The sequence below is a fragment of the Pipistrellus hanaki genome (genome assembly GCF_964339955.1).
Source record: "Pipistrellus hanaki genome assembly, chromosome: 4".
NCBI lineage: Eukaryota > Metazoa > Chordata > Mammalia > Chiroptera > Vespertilionidae > Pipistrellus > Pipistrellus hanaki.
Window position 1 is genome coordinate 49325331 of NC_140506.1, and position 16609 is coordinate 49341939.

Here is a 16609-nt window from a genome sequence, read left to right on the forward strand (position 1 = left end):
AGGAATGCAATTTTTGTTAAAACAATAATTTTTAAATAAAATTTATATAATATTATATATTATCACCTTTTCAAAACATTAGTGTAGGGCGGATATGTCGGTAAATTTTCCCCTAGTGTGGGAAATATAATATGTGAAGTTAATTTTTATTAATATGGCTAATTTCAAAATATATTACCAGCATATAGTAATTTTCATGGGGATTTAAGGAGTGCTAAATACTTTTGTATGTATAGATATAAAGCTAAAGTATCATGTTTTTTGTAAGCTTAAAGTAATAACAATAGTTTTAGCTTTCAGGAAAGTTAGTTTGCATTTGTCTAAATAAGAAGAAAAAGAAATTTTATTTAAGATTGAGAAAATAGTTTTCTTTCATTTGAATTATTGGACTCAATGCAAGGTAATCCTTTTCATGTCAGATATGGAAATACCTACCTGTTTAAATTTTTAAATTTGAGTGGCCACCTAAAATTTAGTGTGTATTTGCTTTTGGTTTTCTAACTTGGTTGCCTGATCCAAGCCCTTTTCAAAGAGAAGTGGCAATGTCTCAACCTTCTTTAAAGAAGAGTCCAGCCATTTAAACTTTAAAATGACAATAAATTGAGTGATATTTATCCCCATATGAACGAGTGTGGATTTTTTAAAAATTATCACAAGAGCATTTTAAACCACATTAATTTTTTTTTTTAGTACTTTCACACTACCGTGTTTCCCCGAAAATAAGACATCCTCCGAAAATAAGACCTACTTACAGGTTTCCTTTTGAGTGAAATATAAGGCATCCCCCCGAAAATAAGGCCCCCCCTAAGCTAAACATGAGAGATTTGGTCCACTGATTCTAAAAGAAATGGAGTCACAAGAAATTCACCAGGAAATTCAGGAATTGGATTGTTATGATGATGTTCCAGAAGATGATGACATGATTGTCATTGAATAAATGAGTAAATTCTTGATACTGTAGGATTCACAGTTTATCTGGTTTGTATTGACAACTACCGTACTACCGTACAGTATACAGGTAATAAATTTCCTTTCTTTTCATTTTACGATAAATGTGTACCATATTCTTCTTCGTGGAAAAATAAGACATCCCCTGAAAATAAGACCTAGCACATCTTTGGGAGCAAAAATTAACATAAGACACTGTCTTATTTTCGGGGAAACAGGGTATTACCATTTCAAGATCTTCGATAGTGAGATGTCCAGATAAAAATCCCCCTTGTGGTTTTGGATTATAGCCAGTAGAGTGTACACTCTTTTAGCTTACCAAGTTTAGAAAGAAATCCTGAACTTAGAATATTTAAAAAAAAAAAAAATCCATATTTTTTATTTAATTCCAATCCATGTTTTTTATTTAATGAAAATTGCTATCATGCTTTCTCTCACCCCAGTCCTGGCTGATGTTCTTTGGGGGGATGCTACCCTGACCCATTCTTTGAAACAACATATATAATCTAGCAAGTCACATGTCAACCAGCCCTTAGGTTGGAGCAAGCCCTGGCAAATATTTTTTAAACCACCTGTCTCCATCCTTTTTCTTCTGAGGTAGAACTACTGTGAGTGTGATGAAAAACACTGTATCCTAAAAGGGCCTGACTGCTCTCAGATTCTGTGAAGGGAATGGGTGGAGAGGATTAGTACAGCCTTCAGGTATCAACTATGGGGACTAAAGCCTCTGATAACCTTCTTCAGTCAGCTTCCTGATGTTAGAGTCTGGCCTCAGCCAGCCTCTGGTACTTGGAAGCTGGCCTTGCTAGTGATAGCCACAGAGGGCCGTGAGGCTCAGCTGGTCATCACTGGGTGAGGAAGTGTCAGGGTCGCTGTAGATCTGAGTCAGGGCTAAACTCAGGATTTCTTTCTTCTCTTTGTAAAACCGTAGTTCTTGTCCCGCTTTCCTGGCTTCCTCCAACTCCCTCAGAGCCATTCGTAGCTCTTGAGACAGGATTCCTGGTGACTCCCGCTCCTTCATGATCCAGTCCAGGGCCATGTGGCTGCGCATCTTTTCATCCAGTGAATACTGGGAGTAGTAGGAGATGACTTCCTGGGGGCCAGAGACAAGGTCCTGAGTGTGAGTACAGAACACCAAAGGCACCTGTGTGCGTGGCCTCCCGACGCCTCTTTTCCTCTGCCTCCACCCCTCCTCCTGATCCACGAAGGTCTTACCAGCCACCAGGCCTCTTTGATGTTCACAAACTATAGCCAAGTCCCATGCCATACTTCTGACAGAAAACGAAGGACTAAGCTGGTGCAGAAAGCAAAGTTACTCCAGGTTAAGTCAAAACACTACCACTAGGAAGACTCAATACTATTCACAAAATAGAGGTCTGATCTCGGTAGAAAGTGTGCTGCTGGCATAAGGAAGATGATGGTCTAAATCGCTCACAGAAACGACGGTAATAACTTTTAAAACGTATTATGGAATGTAGGCATTATCATTATTGATATCCTAATGGCACCTTCATGGACATGGTCTCTTACGTCTGTAAACAACTAAAAGTTAGTCACTAACTGCCAGTTCGCGTGTGAAAAATTTGCCAGTGCATTGTAACATCGTGTGCAGGTTCGATGGAGACACTTTAAGAAGATCTCGTGGAGTGAATGCATTGCTTATTTTTATTTTCAGGAACATATGGTATTTATTTATGACCTTAACAAATTAAAAACAATCATGGAAAAGTGTTTATAACGAACCCTGGATATTTCAAAGGCCTTTTGTAAAATCAAAGGAAAAGGAAAAATAACCAAAGCCATTGTCAGCTACTCATTTCTTTTCCATCCTTGACATTTTGAAAGCCAGACTTTCTACGCAAAGAACAACTAAAAGCTCCTGGGGCCACAGTGCATGGTAATGCTTACATCCACCTCATCGTGCTGACTGGTGGAGGCTTTGTTCCTCCTGCAAGTTCCTGTTAGCAAACTCTTAAAAATAAACCCCCATCTTTCAAAGTCTAACGGTGGATAAAGGAAGGATAAATCTTGGAGGATAGGGAGTGAAAACCATTAAGTACACAGGAAGGAGTTTGCATTTGCCTTTAAAAGGGGGGGGGGTGCTTCTCATAGGTAGCAAAGAAATAGTGAGACCCTGTCTCTAAAGATAAAGAAGAAACTTCCAGACCAAAAACGTTGGGGTGATTGGATGCCAGCTTGCCCAGTTTTACAAGCATTTCTGTTGCCCGTTGGGGACTTTTGGTGGCTGTGAGAAAAGTCCTGCTATCGTCAACTTTAGCTCCCCTCACTGCGGAGGTCCCCACGGGGTGCACGCTCAGGTTTCCTTCCGCACTGCAGAGCGGAGGAGGGCGCACACTCTAACAGGAGGGCAGGTACATGGAGTGAATTCCACAATTTGCCTTAGAAGTCAAGTCTGTCTCAATGATCCCTTCCTTTGGCGTCATTCAGTACAAGTATCTAAATCAGTCCTATGCCTAGTCAATGTTCTCAGTATGCATATTTGGTCAGTGCCTGACTCAACTGAACTGTTATATATGTACACACTAGAGGTCTGGCACATAAAATTTATGTGCGGGTATAGTCTCTAGGCCTGGCCTGCGACCAGGGCCATCTTCCCCAGCTTCCCACAGCCGGCCCCACCCCCTGCTGCCACCCACCCCCGGTTTCACATTCACCATCGAGCGATCGGAGCGCCGGCTGAGGAAATAGACCAAAAGGTGATCAGTGAGCCTCACAGTGACTGGTTGAGTGGTCACTCTGCCATTAGGGTCCATTTGCATATTACCCTTTTATTATATAGGATAGTTATGTGTACCTATTCATGTGTCCTCTGCTCTTACTCAATAAACAAAGCACCAAGTTTAACAGGAAGAATTCCAAATAAAGGAAACCTCCTAGAGACATCATGACCATCTGATCTGTCTGTACAGCACGAGGCCATCCTGGGTGGTAAAACCTCACCTGTCGGGAACACTTCGTTTCACGAAGGGCTTTTAGGCTCCCGTTCCAGTGCAGTAGTTGGAAAATGGTCATCAGCTCCTGCAAAACCCAAACACCCTTCATTAGTCTCAAAGCAGAAACGTGAAAAAAGTGCCTCACTGAGAGCTGAGCAGGGCGTGACTCTGACCCCCAACTCTGCCAGGGAAACAGGACACAAAAGAGAGTCAGGACCCTCTGAGGCTTTCAAACACCAGAGTCCAGGCTCCTGGACATTCTTCCTTCCCTTTCCTGCTACATCCATATTTGCACAACAAAATGGCTTAAAAATGTATAAATATCGTTCAACACTAAAAATTATCTAAATTAGGCCAGCGCATCTGAGGATAATTTATAGGCATCGCGATTTTTGAAATTGCCTGAGACTGGAAATATCTCAAATGTTCATTTTTAAATGAATGGCTTAATCGAGTATTGAAGGGCAGCAGAATATGCCACCCGAAATATGAATTTAGGACATGACACCACAAAGTATGCCACTTTGGTACATGGATTATTTTGAGCTGAAGGCACTTAAAAAACAGCAAACGTAGAGAGAGGGTCTCTCTGAGCTCCTCTTACCTGTCTAAGACACATCCTCCAAAAGGTACCTGGTTGTCATAAATCCCCTCCCAGGGCGTTGCACTAACCTGGGAAGGAGGACTCATCACAGAAGAGGAAACTGGAAGTCCACACCACACCCACACAGGCTTTGTCACATTTATTCTTCTAAGTGCCTGTTTATCTTTCTTTAAAGGTACCCACTTTCCCTAAGAAGCCCACATCCCCTTCCTCTTTCCCTATTATGATGGTATTTAATCCTGAATCCTAAAAGGATGTATTCATTTTTCTCAGGTCTTTTTCATGTATACACGGGGCATACATGTCAATAAACATGTTTTTTCTTTTGTTAATCTGTCTTTTATTACAGGAGTCTTAGCTAAGAACTCAGAAGTGTTCAGGGAAAATTGCTTTTCCTCCCCTCCAACACATCCACACCACGGAATGTGGTGCAGTCATAAAGAAAGGATGGGGAGGTTCTTTAGGTCCTAATGTGAAGAATCTCTGTGATGTATTATGTTAAAATAAAATAAAAGCAAAGTGCACAACCAGTATACTGTGTGCTACTAGTTGATAAAAATAGAATAGGAGAGCTCCATAAATACTTGCTTGTAAATGCCTAGAAGAGTTCTGACAAAACACCGAAGAATCAGGTAACATTAGTTGCCCCCTAGGAGAGAACTGGGATGTCTAAGGACAGGAGTGAGAGGGAGAACTTCCTCTGACATCCTTTTGCACCTTTTGAGTTTTCAATCATGTGACAACATTACATATTAAAGAAAAAATTAAATTTAAAAAATCAGGACTAAAAAAATAAATAGAAAACATATAAAAGGCAAACTATAAATACTGTAAAAATACTCCCAAACTTATAAATTCAGTCAAGAAAATTCCTTAAAACATGAATACTACAGTGGAACTGACATTAAAATACACCCACCATGGTGAGGACCTGGGTTGGGAGGTGGGGGTGGCTGGATGGGATCGATGCTTTTAGCAATAAAGATTAAAAAATTATACCCACAGTTTCCAATGGCCAGTGCTGAGCACAGCATTGCACTTTCTATGAGCTTCATCCTTGCCCTGCACCGTTTCAAGGGCAAGCTAAAAGGAATGAACGTGCTGATGATGTTATTTCTCTAATGTGATTAGAGCTGGCAGTCGTCCACTGAAGCTATCTGCATTTCTTTTCTTTTTGGTCAGAGACACATTTATTGTGGATTAAAACCATCAGGAAATAACAACACAATCAAGGAACTTCCTGGTCATGAAAACCTTACATTTAGACAGATGTCCAACTGCCCATTCAAAAAAACTGACTTTCACTGTCTTTACCTCATAATAAAGAAGGTTTCATTATGAAAATCAGGAGGCACAAAGTCATTCTGGGATTTCACACATTATAGGATTATTGGGTAAATTTTAAAGCTATAAGGCAAGCAGAAGAGCAAATAGCACTATTATTATGTTGGAAATTGCCATTAGACTGTAATGTTTTTCAGTTTGGGATCCAGTTTGGGATTTTGTTCTTCTGCACAGTAAGCATCCCCCAGAGACCTCAGTAAAAGCAAACTATCTGTTTTCGTTCATTAAGATCCGACGTGGAAACTAGCAGAATCACTCCTGCCCCAAACACAGAGCCCACCGCCTGCCCAGGGCCCTGGGTCCCGTGCCAAAGAGGCTGCTCCTTTTGTGCCTGCCCGCCTCCGCTTCTCCCTGCCCCCCTCCAGATGTTCACTCTGTCACATCACCATGCTAATTTGGAAAAGTGAGAGTGGTCTGTTCTATAACCACAACCAAGTGTTGCCTAACCTCGTTCACCACTGTGCCTTTTATCAAAGAAACCCAAGCGACTGAGGAAGATGGATTTGTGCAGCTCTTCCCAACTTACCTTCAAATCTACTCACTGATAGTTCACAGCCATACAGACGAACAGGAACAGTCCGTGCACTGATATGAAACAGTCTCTGTGGTGTTACAGGAGGGCTAATATTTACTAATAAGACATTTTGTTTTATGTTTTAACCTAACTCTCCACTTAAATTTTATATTCTATTATTTATGTATATCTTTTATTGAGAGAGAGAGTGAGAAACATCTATTTGTTGTCACTTACTTATGCACTCAATGGTTGATTCTTGTATGTGTTCTGACCAGGGATCAAACCCACAACCTTGGTGTATTGGAACGATGCTTTAACCAAAGCTACTCGGCCAGGTATATGTTTATTTTTTTAAAAAAGAAAATAAATGCCACCTGCGCTCCTCACCCCCAGTCTTCATGTAAAGTTGATAATCCAGAAGATACGCCAACTTTATTCTGTGGCTTCCACTAGCCCTGCTGGCACTGTCCTTACTCTCTGTAGCACAGTTTGCGAAATAACCTATTGCTAACAGGGATCTTATTCCATGTTCTGACAACTGTTGCCTTGATAACACATTCTTCCTCCAAGGCCTACAAGGCTCTCATTTTTATCTATTCACAAACCCCCTTTTCCAATACATTCTTGCCATTCCACATGGCAATCCCCCTAAGACTTTCAAACCCACAAATTCTGCTGCAAACAGAACCAGAGACTTTCTCATGTACCTTGGCAACCCACATCTCTCAAAAACCCTCAGGCTTGAATTGTTTCTGCCTGCAGGACGAGGGTCATCCTCCTCACCTGCTCTGGTTTACCTAAATGTCTGATCCATCACCAAGCATTTTTTTTTTCTCTTCAAGTAACACAAGCTCCTCTTCCTCAAGTGTTGCTCTTGTTTCTAAAGCCCTTCAGGGGAGATGACCTTCTTTCTGCCTTCTTCCACTATGTTCCCATCTAAGTCTTGCCCTCCTCTTAGACATATGAATCTTGCTATCATTATGCACATAGTCCCAATTCTTTATTTCCCCTCATAAGACCCCCCATTATCTTCAGATCTTCCTGAAGCTGCATGAGCCCCAGGAAATCCTGTATGCCTCCGAATGATTCATTCCATCGGAAATCCTGGCATTACTGCACACTGGCTAAGAGAAGGTGGCTCCCTTTTATCACCAGGATTCCTTGCTGCCTGGTCTTCCAGACTTGTTTTCTACCTGTCGAAGGTCTGTCCCTTTAAGGGAAGCCTGTTCAATGAACTTTCTGTCCTGTTCCTCAAAGGATTTTTCCTGGGGCAGTTATCTGTTCTGTAGACTGATCTAGACACCTGGGGAGTCTGGGCATCCTGAGAGATAAACAAGCAGCTGGCCTAAAGGTTGGGTTGGGACTAGGGTTAGGTGAATGAAAGCAAGTTTAAGGTGAGTCATGCAAGTTCAGGGTCTTTTATTTAAAATTCTGTCATTACTAAAAATTTTGATATTTTGTTTGTCATGAATATTTGCACGTGTTGACTTTATGCAACGTTGTGTTATACTACTACCAGTCTTGATTACTGAGTTTTTTGACACTCCTTTAAATGCCTGAAATGAGGGCCTAACTCTTCTCTCACCTAGTCTCACCCTTCTCATGGGTCTGTCTCATGGTCACGGCCAGCTTTGTGAGCTTGTGATCTGTGCAGTCACCTAGGACCTTGAGCTTGGTGTAATGACCCACTGCCTTGAAATTCTTAGTAGTTTTTTTTAACAAAAGGTCCTGCATTTTCATTTTGCCATGGGTCCCATAAATTATGTAGTTAGTCCTGATCAGCAAAGTAAAATTAAAATAAAGTGGGGGGGGGGGGGGAATCAGGCCTTGTGTGTGTGTTTTTTCTCTTCAAGGAAAATTTACAGCTTTCTTGGTTCATTTTGTCATTCATTCCATTTTAACCAACTACAACTGGGCTCTGTCCTCACAGTGCTTCCTGATAGAAACACTGGCCCTTCAGCGGGGAGGGAGGGAGGGGGATGGGGGGAATGCACACTGTTTCTCTCTAGAACTACGTCTGGGAGACTGGCTTGGCTCTGCAATTCATCAGAAATAAGAAAAACAAACACTATAAATGGAGAACTTGAAAAACAGGTGGGCACCATCTCCCCACCCAAGAGAATGGATTTAAAAGGAAATTTGTTTATGAGATGAGGTTTTAAAAAGCAACCTGGAGAATTTAGCAAAGATGTAAATAAACAACTCGTCCTGGGATTGCATTAGGCTGCAGAATAAATATATTAACCGGCGTCAGTCAAAGTCTGCCTCGAACCTGACCTTGACAAGACCCAGTGGCTAGTGCTGTTACCATCCCTCCCCCCCCCACACCAGGCAGTTTTCTCTAAGGCAAGGCTACCTCAACACAGGCATCTAGGCTTCCCTTCCGAGTGAAGGTAAGCAGAAGCCTATCAGGTTTCTCCTGCGCCCTGCCTCCCTGACAGCGCCCCGGGAAAGCCTGCGGGCAGTCAGGAGACACCAGCCTTGTTTTTATTCGGGGCAGTCATCTGTGGGTAAGCACACATCTATTACCCACCAGGGGTACTGACTGCTGGGTCGGCTGTGGTCAGTTCCCATCATGTGCAGAAACAAGCCGATGCATTTAAGCCTGACCACCAAGGAGTGTGCAGGCCCTGCAGGCGATGGAGCTGGTGGGAAAGAAAGGGATGTCTGTGCTCCAGGCCCTCCTCCTGGGTTGCCAGCATCCCTACTGGGGAGAGGGATTTTGGATTTTCCCTGTCCTCACATCTTCCTCTTCCTCCCTCTGTACCCCATCCTGTCTCCAGCCTCCCCTCTGTGAATTTATGAAGCATTTCCAGCACGATTGTAATTATTTCACATAGTTAAATGTCTTACTACATAGACCACACAAGAAACACAGCCTATACCAAGGCAATTGAAGTATTACTGAAAGGTGGTTAGTGTAGCCTTTCATAGTACTTGGATGGAATTTTAATGATTGAAAAAGAAAATCTTGCCTCCCATCTTTGGCAGACTACCTCAATGGCACTCAAAAATCATTCTTGGCACTGAGGGCATGCCACCTGCCTCCTCACCATCCCCAGCCTCCTGCCCTCCCTGCCGCTCCCAGCCCACACCAGGATCAAGAAGCCCGCATCCTCTCTGCCTGCTTCTTCCCTCGATACTCCCACACATGGACATTGACTCAGACACAGACATTTCCAGTGACTCAAGATTACAGGCTGAACTAATACCAACTACTGACCCAGAGTCACCTCCGTCCCTAGACCTCACTGGTGGTGCAGAGTGGACCACTGAGGATTACTTAGAGAACACACAGGTTTGGGAATTGTCTATGACGTGGAATCAAACACCTCCAGCTCTGTGGAGAAGCCACTGAGGAGGCCACAGTGATGTCACTGGTGATTATTTGGAAGAGCCCATCACGCCAGAGAAACCAGCACCTCCACAGAAAGTGACAAGGTCACCTCAACGCTCGTTTAAAATGAGGCAGATTCTCCATTGGCTGTGGCCTTGGCTCTGCTAACCACAACTGTCTGAGAAGATTCTGAGCTTCTGCACAAGCCTGCTATTCCTTTACAGAAGGGTGAATAATTGTACAAGACTAGTGAGCTATAGGGTGTACCCAGCGGTACAGTGCAGGGAACTGTCCACAGGCAGAGGTGGTACCTTCCTTAAACGTGTCCCATTTAATATGGGGTCAATAAATGTTCGTTTAAAATAGAAAAAAATCATTCTTGATTTTCTGAAAATAGATACTAAATCATATACAAGCTACTTAGTACTGAGGCAGGCAACATTCATTCTATATATTTTTTGGTCTGGGTTAAGAAGGAAGAAACTTTTAAAAATAAGGTTCTTTGCTGAAACCTGTTTGGCTCAGTGGATAGAGTGTCGGCCTGCAGACTGCGGGGTCCCGGGTTCGATTCCAGTCCGGGGCATGTGCCTCAGTGGGGGGCGTTCAGGAGGCAGCTGACCGATAATTCTCTCTCATCGATGTTTCTGACTCTCTATCCCCCTCTCTTCCTCTCTGTAAAGAATCAATAAAATATATATTTTTAAAAATAAAAATGAGGTTCTTTGAGAAAGTCACACTTGATAAATGTCATATTATGTAAGTCCCACAAAAATCCCATACAATGGGCATTATAATTCTTATTTTACACATGGAAAGCTGAACCTCACAATAGTTCAGTTCACAGGTGGAAAGTGGTAGAGCCAGCTTCACATACGAGTCTTTAAAAGTTTGTGTTCTCTCTCCTGTGTTATGATCCTCCCTTTATTATTTTTTTCTGTTTGACTTTAGATTGTTACTGGGGGTAAGGGTAGTACCCTTCACAGTCCCACCTTTTTATTCTACAGCAAGGATCCTGAAATGTTCATGCAGGGAAGCTCCCTGACCTCATCTGAAACCTTTAGTTTATATAAAATTGTCAAGGGGATCTACCCAGGAGCCTCAGGCATAAAGAAGTCCTTCTTCAGAAAGTTATATAATAAGATTTGTTAATCTTCATTGAGCATTTACAACATGCCAGGAACTGTTCTGGACTCTTTCTACATGGTTCCATTTAATCTTCATAATGGTACTATGAGGAAATGCCACTGCTATTATGCTCCCTGATTTATATGCAAGTGAGGAAGCAGATTCAGAGGTGAGAAGACCAGCCAGGCTGAAAGGGACCAGCCCCCTCCAAAGCCTGGGCTCAGAACCAATGAGCTGATGTGTGCCTTGGTCTGCTCCACAGGGTAGTCTTTAAAGATACCTGGTCTCTTCCAAACCAAGGAAAGCAGCATCAAAGGTCCATGAGCCCATGGCCATTTAAGGAGAAAACTGGATGAATGAGATCTTCCTAGGACAACTTGAAGAAAGAGTATTTTTGCTTCATCAAACTAGGGACTGATGAGGAAATATTGTTTATTATTTTTTAAATGTGCAGGAAGGACACATCCACTTGGGCAGTGACTATATTATTGTAGTTTGGAAAAGAGCTGAAAGATACCAAAGAAGGTATTTGAAAGTTAGTGACTGCAGGCTGAGCTGTAACACTGCTTTAAATTATTTCATGATGAACATTTTTGTCCATAAAACTTTGAGTGCTTCTTAGGATCTAATCTAAAAGAAAAAAGAAAAAAGAAAAGGAAAGAAAGAAAGAAATACTGGGGGCAAAAACTCTTCATTATGACATTGCATATTGATTCCCACTAGCAATGCATGTATGTAGATATTTAACTGCATTCAAGTTTAGTTTTTTAGAGGGCAAACTCTTCATGTCTAACAAGTGAATTTTCACCTGTCCAGCCCAATATAGGATAATAGTTAAGGTGTGAGCTCAGAAATCAGATGGCTTGGGTCTGATTTTGGCTTTGCTATGTGCTAAGCTCTATGGTACACTTCCTTCAGTGATAATGTGGAGATAATACATACTTATATGCAGATTTTGAAGGTTAAATTATGGCGATATTTGTTAAATGTTTAGCACAGTGCCAGACACAATAAGTATCCAACAAGTGTTAGCTATAGTCCTTATTGTTGTTGTTATTGACATATTATTTAATTTGGAAATAATAGGTAATGTAGTTCCTCAACTCTATTATGGCTGTCTGCAGTGGATGAAAAGGATTATAGCTTGCTAATTTTTTTATTTAATGATAGGAGGTGTCAGATTCCTTTAATAAAAATACTAGAACTGAGGGCAACATTGTTTAATATACATTACAGGCATCTGCATCTTTGACTTCTGAAAATTAAGAACCAAATGGTCACAACCAACACTTCAAACTGCTTATTTTGGTTGAAGGGGGGACATTGTGTTGAAAAGTTGGTAAAATGATATAGTTGTAAATTGGTTGTATTCCCTATCTCTTAGATTTTTTAGTTCCCTTTAAGAAAGCAAAAATTGTGCCTTGTTTGCATGCTTATTTTAACCCACTGAGGCATGGCTAAGATGGAGCTACTATGCTAAGTTCTAAGAGGATTAAATGAAAATGACCAAAACAAATTTAAAAAGTAGACCTGAGAGACAGAGGGTGTTCATGATAAGAGTGGCATTCTCCCAGGCTTTTAGATTGTGTAACAAAATAAATAAGTGACAGGAAGTCAGGCACCTGAAATTCCAGCATGGTCTTCCCCATATTGGACTCCAGCATGTAGTGGTAGGCACCGATGCTGGTGCTGGGGTCGTCAGCGTCGTCCAAGGTGCCCTGGGGAAGGAAGCAGAAAAGGAAAGTATTATGGAAGCTCCCTCCCCTCATTTGGGTGATCACAAATTAATACCATGGCCCTACAGTGATCCTTCTACTGGCCTAACACTTCAGGTATGTATTCCACAACCAAGTCTCCCGTTGATTTGGCATAAAATCCTTAATCTCTCCACGATTCAGAAGGAAGAGGATTTTGTAATCAATTTAAATCTGGCATTCCATTAGATTGTTGATTGGTTATATCCTCACTAAAATAATAATGATTCCAAAACAGAAATTCCTGTGCCTTCGCACAGGATTTTGTTGATAGTGGCATTAATATGAGTGGTTGCCCACTTAGGCTGCCTTCGGGTATTATTGACATCTTAAAATGATGACCTTGTTCTGGTTCCAATGATAACCAGGCAAGATTATGTAACTGACAGGGAAAGAATTCTTCAGTTGTATGGACCATTCATATTTTACTGTCATGGTTCTTTAATGGGAGCTTTTCACAATATGCTGGTGTTCAGCCTGGAGACATGGATCTTGGTTTATATATTTTTTATTTCCGGATCACTTAATCTTCAGCAATCAAAGTGGGTGGGTGATGTGTAGAAATGAAATTCTCCTTCATTGTGGTTAGGGGGAGTAGCAATGAAAAAGCTAACATAAGGTCTGGGGCCTGTCCTTCAATGTCCCCTGGTCTTGGATTCCTGAGAAAGTGGGCAATGACTTTGTGAGGCTGAACATACGACTGCCAACATCAGATAGCAGCAAATTTATAACGTTTGAATGCAATAACATTAACACTGCTGCTGAAATATTTATGTTGGCTTTTTAAATATCCCAGAGGAAATCCATCCAGAAGCCTGCAAATCTTATATATTTTCTTTCCTTAGAAATTTCCATGAAAAAAATGATAAATTACATTTACACTTGAGGGCCCCTCCCTGCTCCTGAGTAAATTCCACACATAGAAATCAAGCATCGTTTTCCTAACTTCTCTTCCTCAGAGGCACTGGAAATGTGCAGAGCAGCAAAACAAAGGCTTCCTTTCATCCTCAGAGCAGATATGGAACAGAGCTCCTGAGGTCTCCAAAGCCAGGTCAGCCGCTCTCTGCCCCTCCTTCTCTCTCCGCTGTGTGATAAAAGTGTTTATGAGGGGAAAGAAGGGAGAAAAAAAGATAACTGCTAGTGTGATAATGTCTCCTTTATCATTAATAGCTTCTCCAGAATGACCGAACCTTTACAATCAGAGTGAGGGAATCGGAGAGTGCAAAGCTCAGGTCGGGTTTATCCATGCTAAAGACAAGCCAGGAGTTGACGAGCTCCTTTGGCAATGCCAACTTCCTGGCCTCGGAGGACATACAGGGCGACAAGTGCCACAGCGGGGACCCAAGGCTTCCTCCATGGCTGATGGTTTGGAGGCATCAAGGATCAGGAGCTCCACATGACTCATGGGGCAAACTGCCTACACCCGGATCGCTGAGAAAACGTCCTAGCTAAATTTCTAAGACAAAGTGTTTTGCTCATAAGCACTTCGTATTTAGTTATTACAAACATTTTCAAAGCCCTCTGAAAGAAGTAATTGATTAAGCATGACAATTCTAACAGTGAACAAATATTGGGCATACAACTCTCCCGATATCTAAGCAGTCAGCGTTTCCATAACACAGACTGCAGCATCCCATGGGGGTTGAAAGGATTGGCACTTTGAAGAACTTCACATCATTTGTAAGATTAGTTAAGTTTAGGGGGAAATGAGCTAGTTTATCTCTAGAGAAAAGCAGTATATAATTGTATGTGGCCTCAGGCCCTCAGACAAATCAATGCTCTTCAAACAGCAAACATTCAAATAAAGAAATCAAGGTGGGTCAAATGATCTACCTTGATTTAAGGCTTGGTTAATCGTGTTCCAAGAAGGTTAAAAAATATTACTGAGATGAAGAATAGGGAGCCAATTCCAATTTTGTGATTTCCAGTGCAAGGGTTCTTTTTGCTGAAAATTAATGATTTAATGGACAAAAATTAAATATGCCCAATTCTTTAAAAATATGCTCACTTTCGCATCTCCCACGATTCAAAGGCCTCGGTATTCTCAGAGTAGCCAGCTCCTCCCTTCCCTGGGGTACTCACGCTGGTGGAGGCCACTGCTTCCTGCACGCTCTCCATAATGAACTCCTTGGTGATCCTTCGAGAGGGCAGCTCGTTGAACAGGGAGTTGATCAGGGCCACTTTGGCTGCATCCCGCCTGGCCTCGGCTCTGCTTAAGCAGCACTAGAGAAAGGGAGGAGAAGAGGAGTCATGGAAGGATTCAGCATGTCACCATGTTGTCCCTGCCTTAGTGGGTCTCTAGACATTTCTATTCATCTATTTACTGTCTGTACTTCTTCCTTCACACCCATTGCTAATCCCCTGAAGATCACACAGATTTTCTCTCAGCCTTAGATTCCATGCAAATGTCTAGGTTGGTCTTCAAATGCTGCTTTTGGTCTTATTTCATAGTCACTGAATGGCTACTACGCACCAGAGGCTTTGTATTCTTTAATAAATAATCACAAAAGTCATAATGGCTACTTTTATGTGCCAGGTAATTATATTCATTATAAGGACCTTTCTCGAACCTTTATTTTGGAGGGGGAAAAATGTAAGGAAAGAAGGAAACTGGGAAATAATTAAGGACAGAGGTTCTGGGGTCAGGCAGTTTGGCTCCAGGCACTTGCTAGCTGAAAGAAAGACCTTGGGAAGTTAGTCCCTCGGTGACTCAAGTTCTGCCATCTGTCAATGGGAATAATAGCAGTCCCTCTGGAATAGGATAGCCTCAATTAGTTAATATAGGTAAAGCAGTGAGACGACCTTACACATGGTAACACTCTATGAGCACATTCCAGTCTTATACTTTTTACCTCCAGGTTAGGACAAAGGGGCTGCTGTCAAAATCTACTGTTTTTGCTTTTCCAGCACTTATCTTTCCACCTTCCCTCTGACAACCGTTCCTTGATTTTCTTGAGGGCCACGCTTTCCACATTGGTTTCCATCCACACAGTTTGGGTCAACATTTGGCCTTCCTGAAGTTAGGGGCCACAGGCAGCCCATGATCAGTAACTCATTTTTTAAAAAAAAAATCATTTCTCCCAAATGTAATATTGCTCTCCTTCCCAGCCTGGCTTTCCTGTGGCTCCACAAGTCTGCTCAATGTATCCTGATTCTTTCCTGTTCTGTCTCTTTCCTTTTCAGCTACAACTCTTATTCCAGTTCTGGCTCAGTGTGGACCTTGGGAGTCCCAAGAGAGATGGAAGTCCTAAGAGAACAGCACTGTCCCCAGAGCCCACCCCTGTTGGAGGACCCCAGAGTGTGGTGGCCTCTCTCCCACAGCTCCTGTGAACTGTCCAAGGTCCTAGACCCTACGCCAAGACTTAGAGGGAAATAAGCCAGAAAGAAAAGCTCAGGCCTAGGTCCTGGTCAACAGGGTGACTGGGCACCTCTGGCTCTGCCACTCAGTGACTGTGAGGCCTGGGATGCCAGAACTTTGGGGCTTATTTCCTAACTGAATAAATGGGGATGGTGGCCTCTTTGATTTTAAGGCTCCTGATACCTAAAATGCACGATTCTCAGCATCAGTAGTGCTCGGTGACTGATGTGAAAGAACAGAGAAAGTACCAAAGGTCCCAGGTCATGCTGCATTTTCACAGCCTCAGTGGCTTGGTAGCACCCCTATGACAAGGACAAGCCCCTGTGGTTGGCTTTCAGCACATTGACCATCCCTGCACTGACCCAGGGACACTCAGAACTCATAAGTGTGTGTCATCTAGAGGCCCAGACTCTCCTCCCCATCTCCCCAAATCCAGACTAGCCTCCTGAGGTCAGGCCCTGTCCCCTGATTTTCTCCTAATGTGTCAGGACCCTAACAAAACAGAATGATTAAAAACAACACAAAGAGGTTTCCAATATCACCTCTACATAAAGAATTAAGCTGAAAGTCTAAAATGTACCCGTATTTTCCGGCGTATAAGACGACTTTTGAACCCGAAAATCGGGGGCAAAAGACCAAAATTGCACAAAAATTACCTGCAGATCTTG

At 42.3% G+C, this 16609-nt stretch overlaps 1 protein-coding gene across 1 annotated transcript in view; it reads right to left on the reverse strand.

The window, feature by feature from the left end:
• Positions 1–1148: 1148 nt before the first annotated feature.
• The window catches only part of LIX1 (limb and CNS expressed 1), a 49155-nt gene continuing 33694 nt past the window's right edge, over positions 1149–16609 (reverse strand). The window contains exons 3-6 of the mRNA XM_084880452.1: positions 14666–14806; positions 12452–12547; positions 3910–3987; positions 1149–2041 (exon numbers count right to left, since the gene is read on the reverse strand). Coding sequence (XP_084736578.1) covers positions 1754–2041; positions 3910–3987; positions 12452–12547; positions 14666–14806 — 603 coding nt within the window. The 3' untranslated portion in view covers positions 1149–1753. The remainder of the gene's footprint in view (positions 2042–3909; positions 3988–12451; positions 12548–14665; positions 14807–16609) is intronic.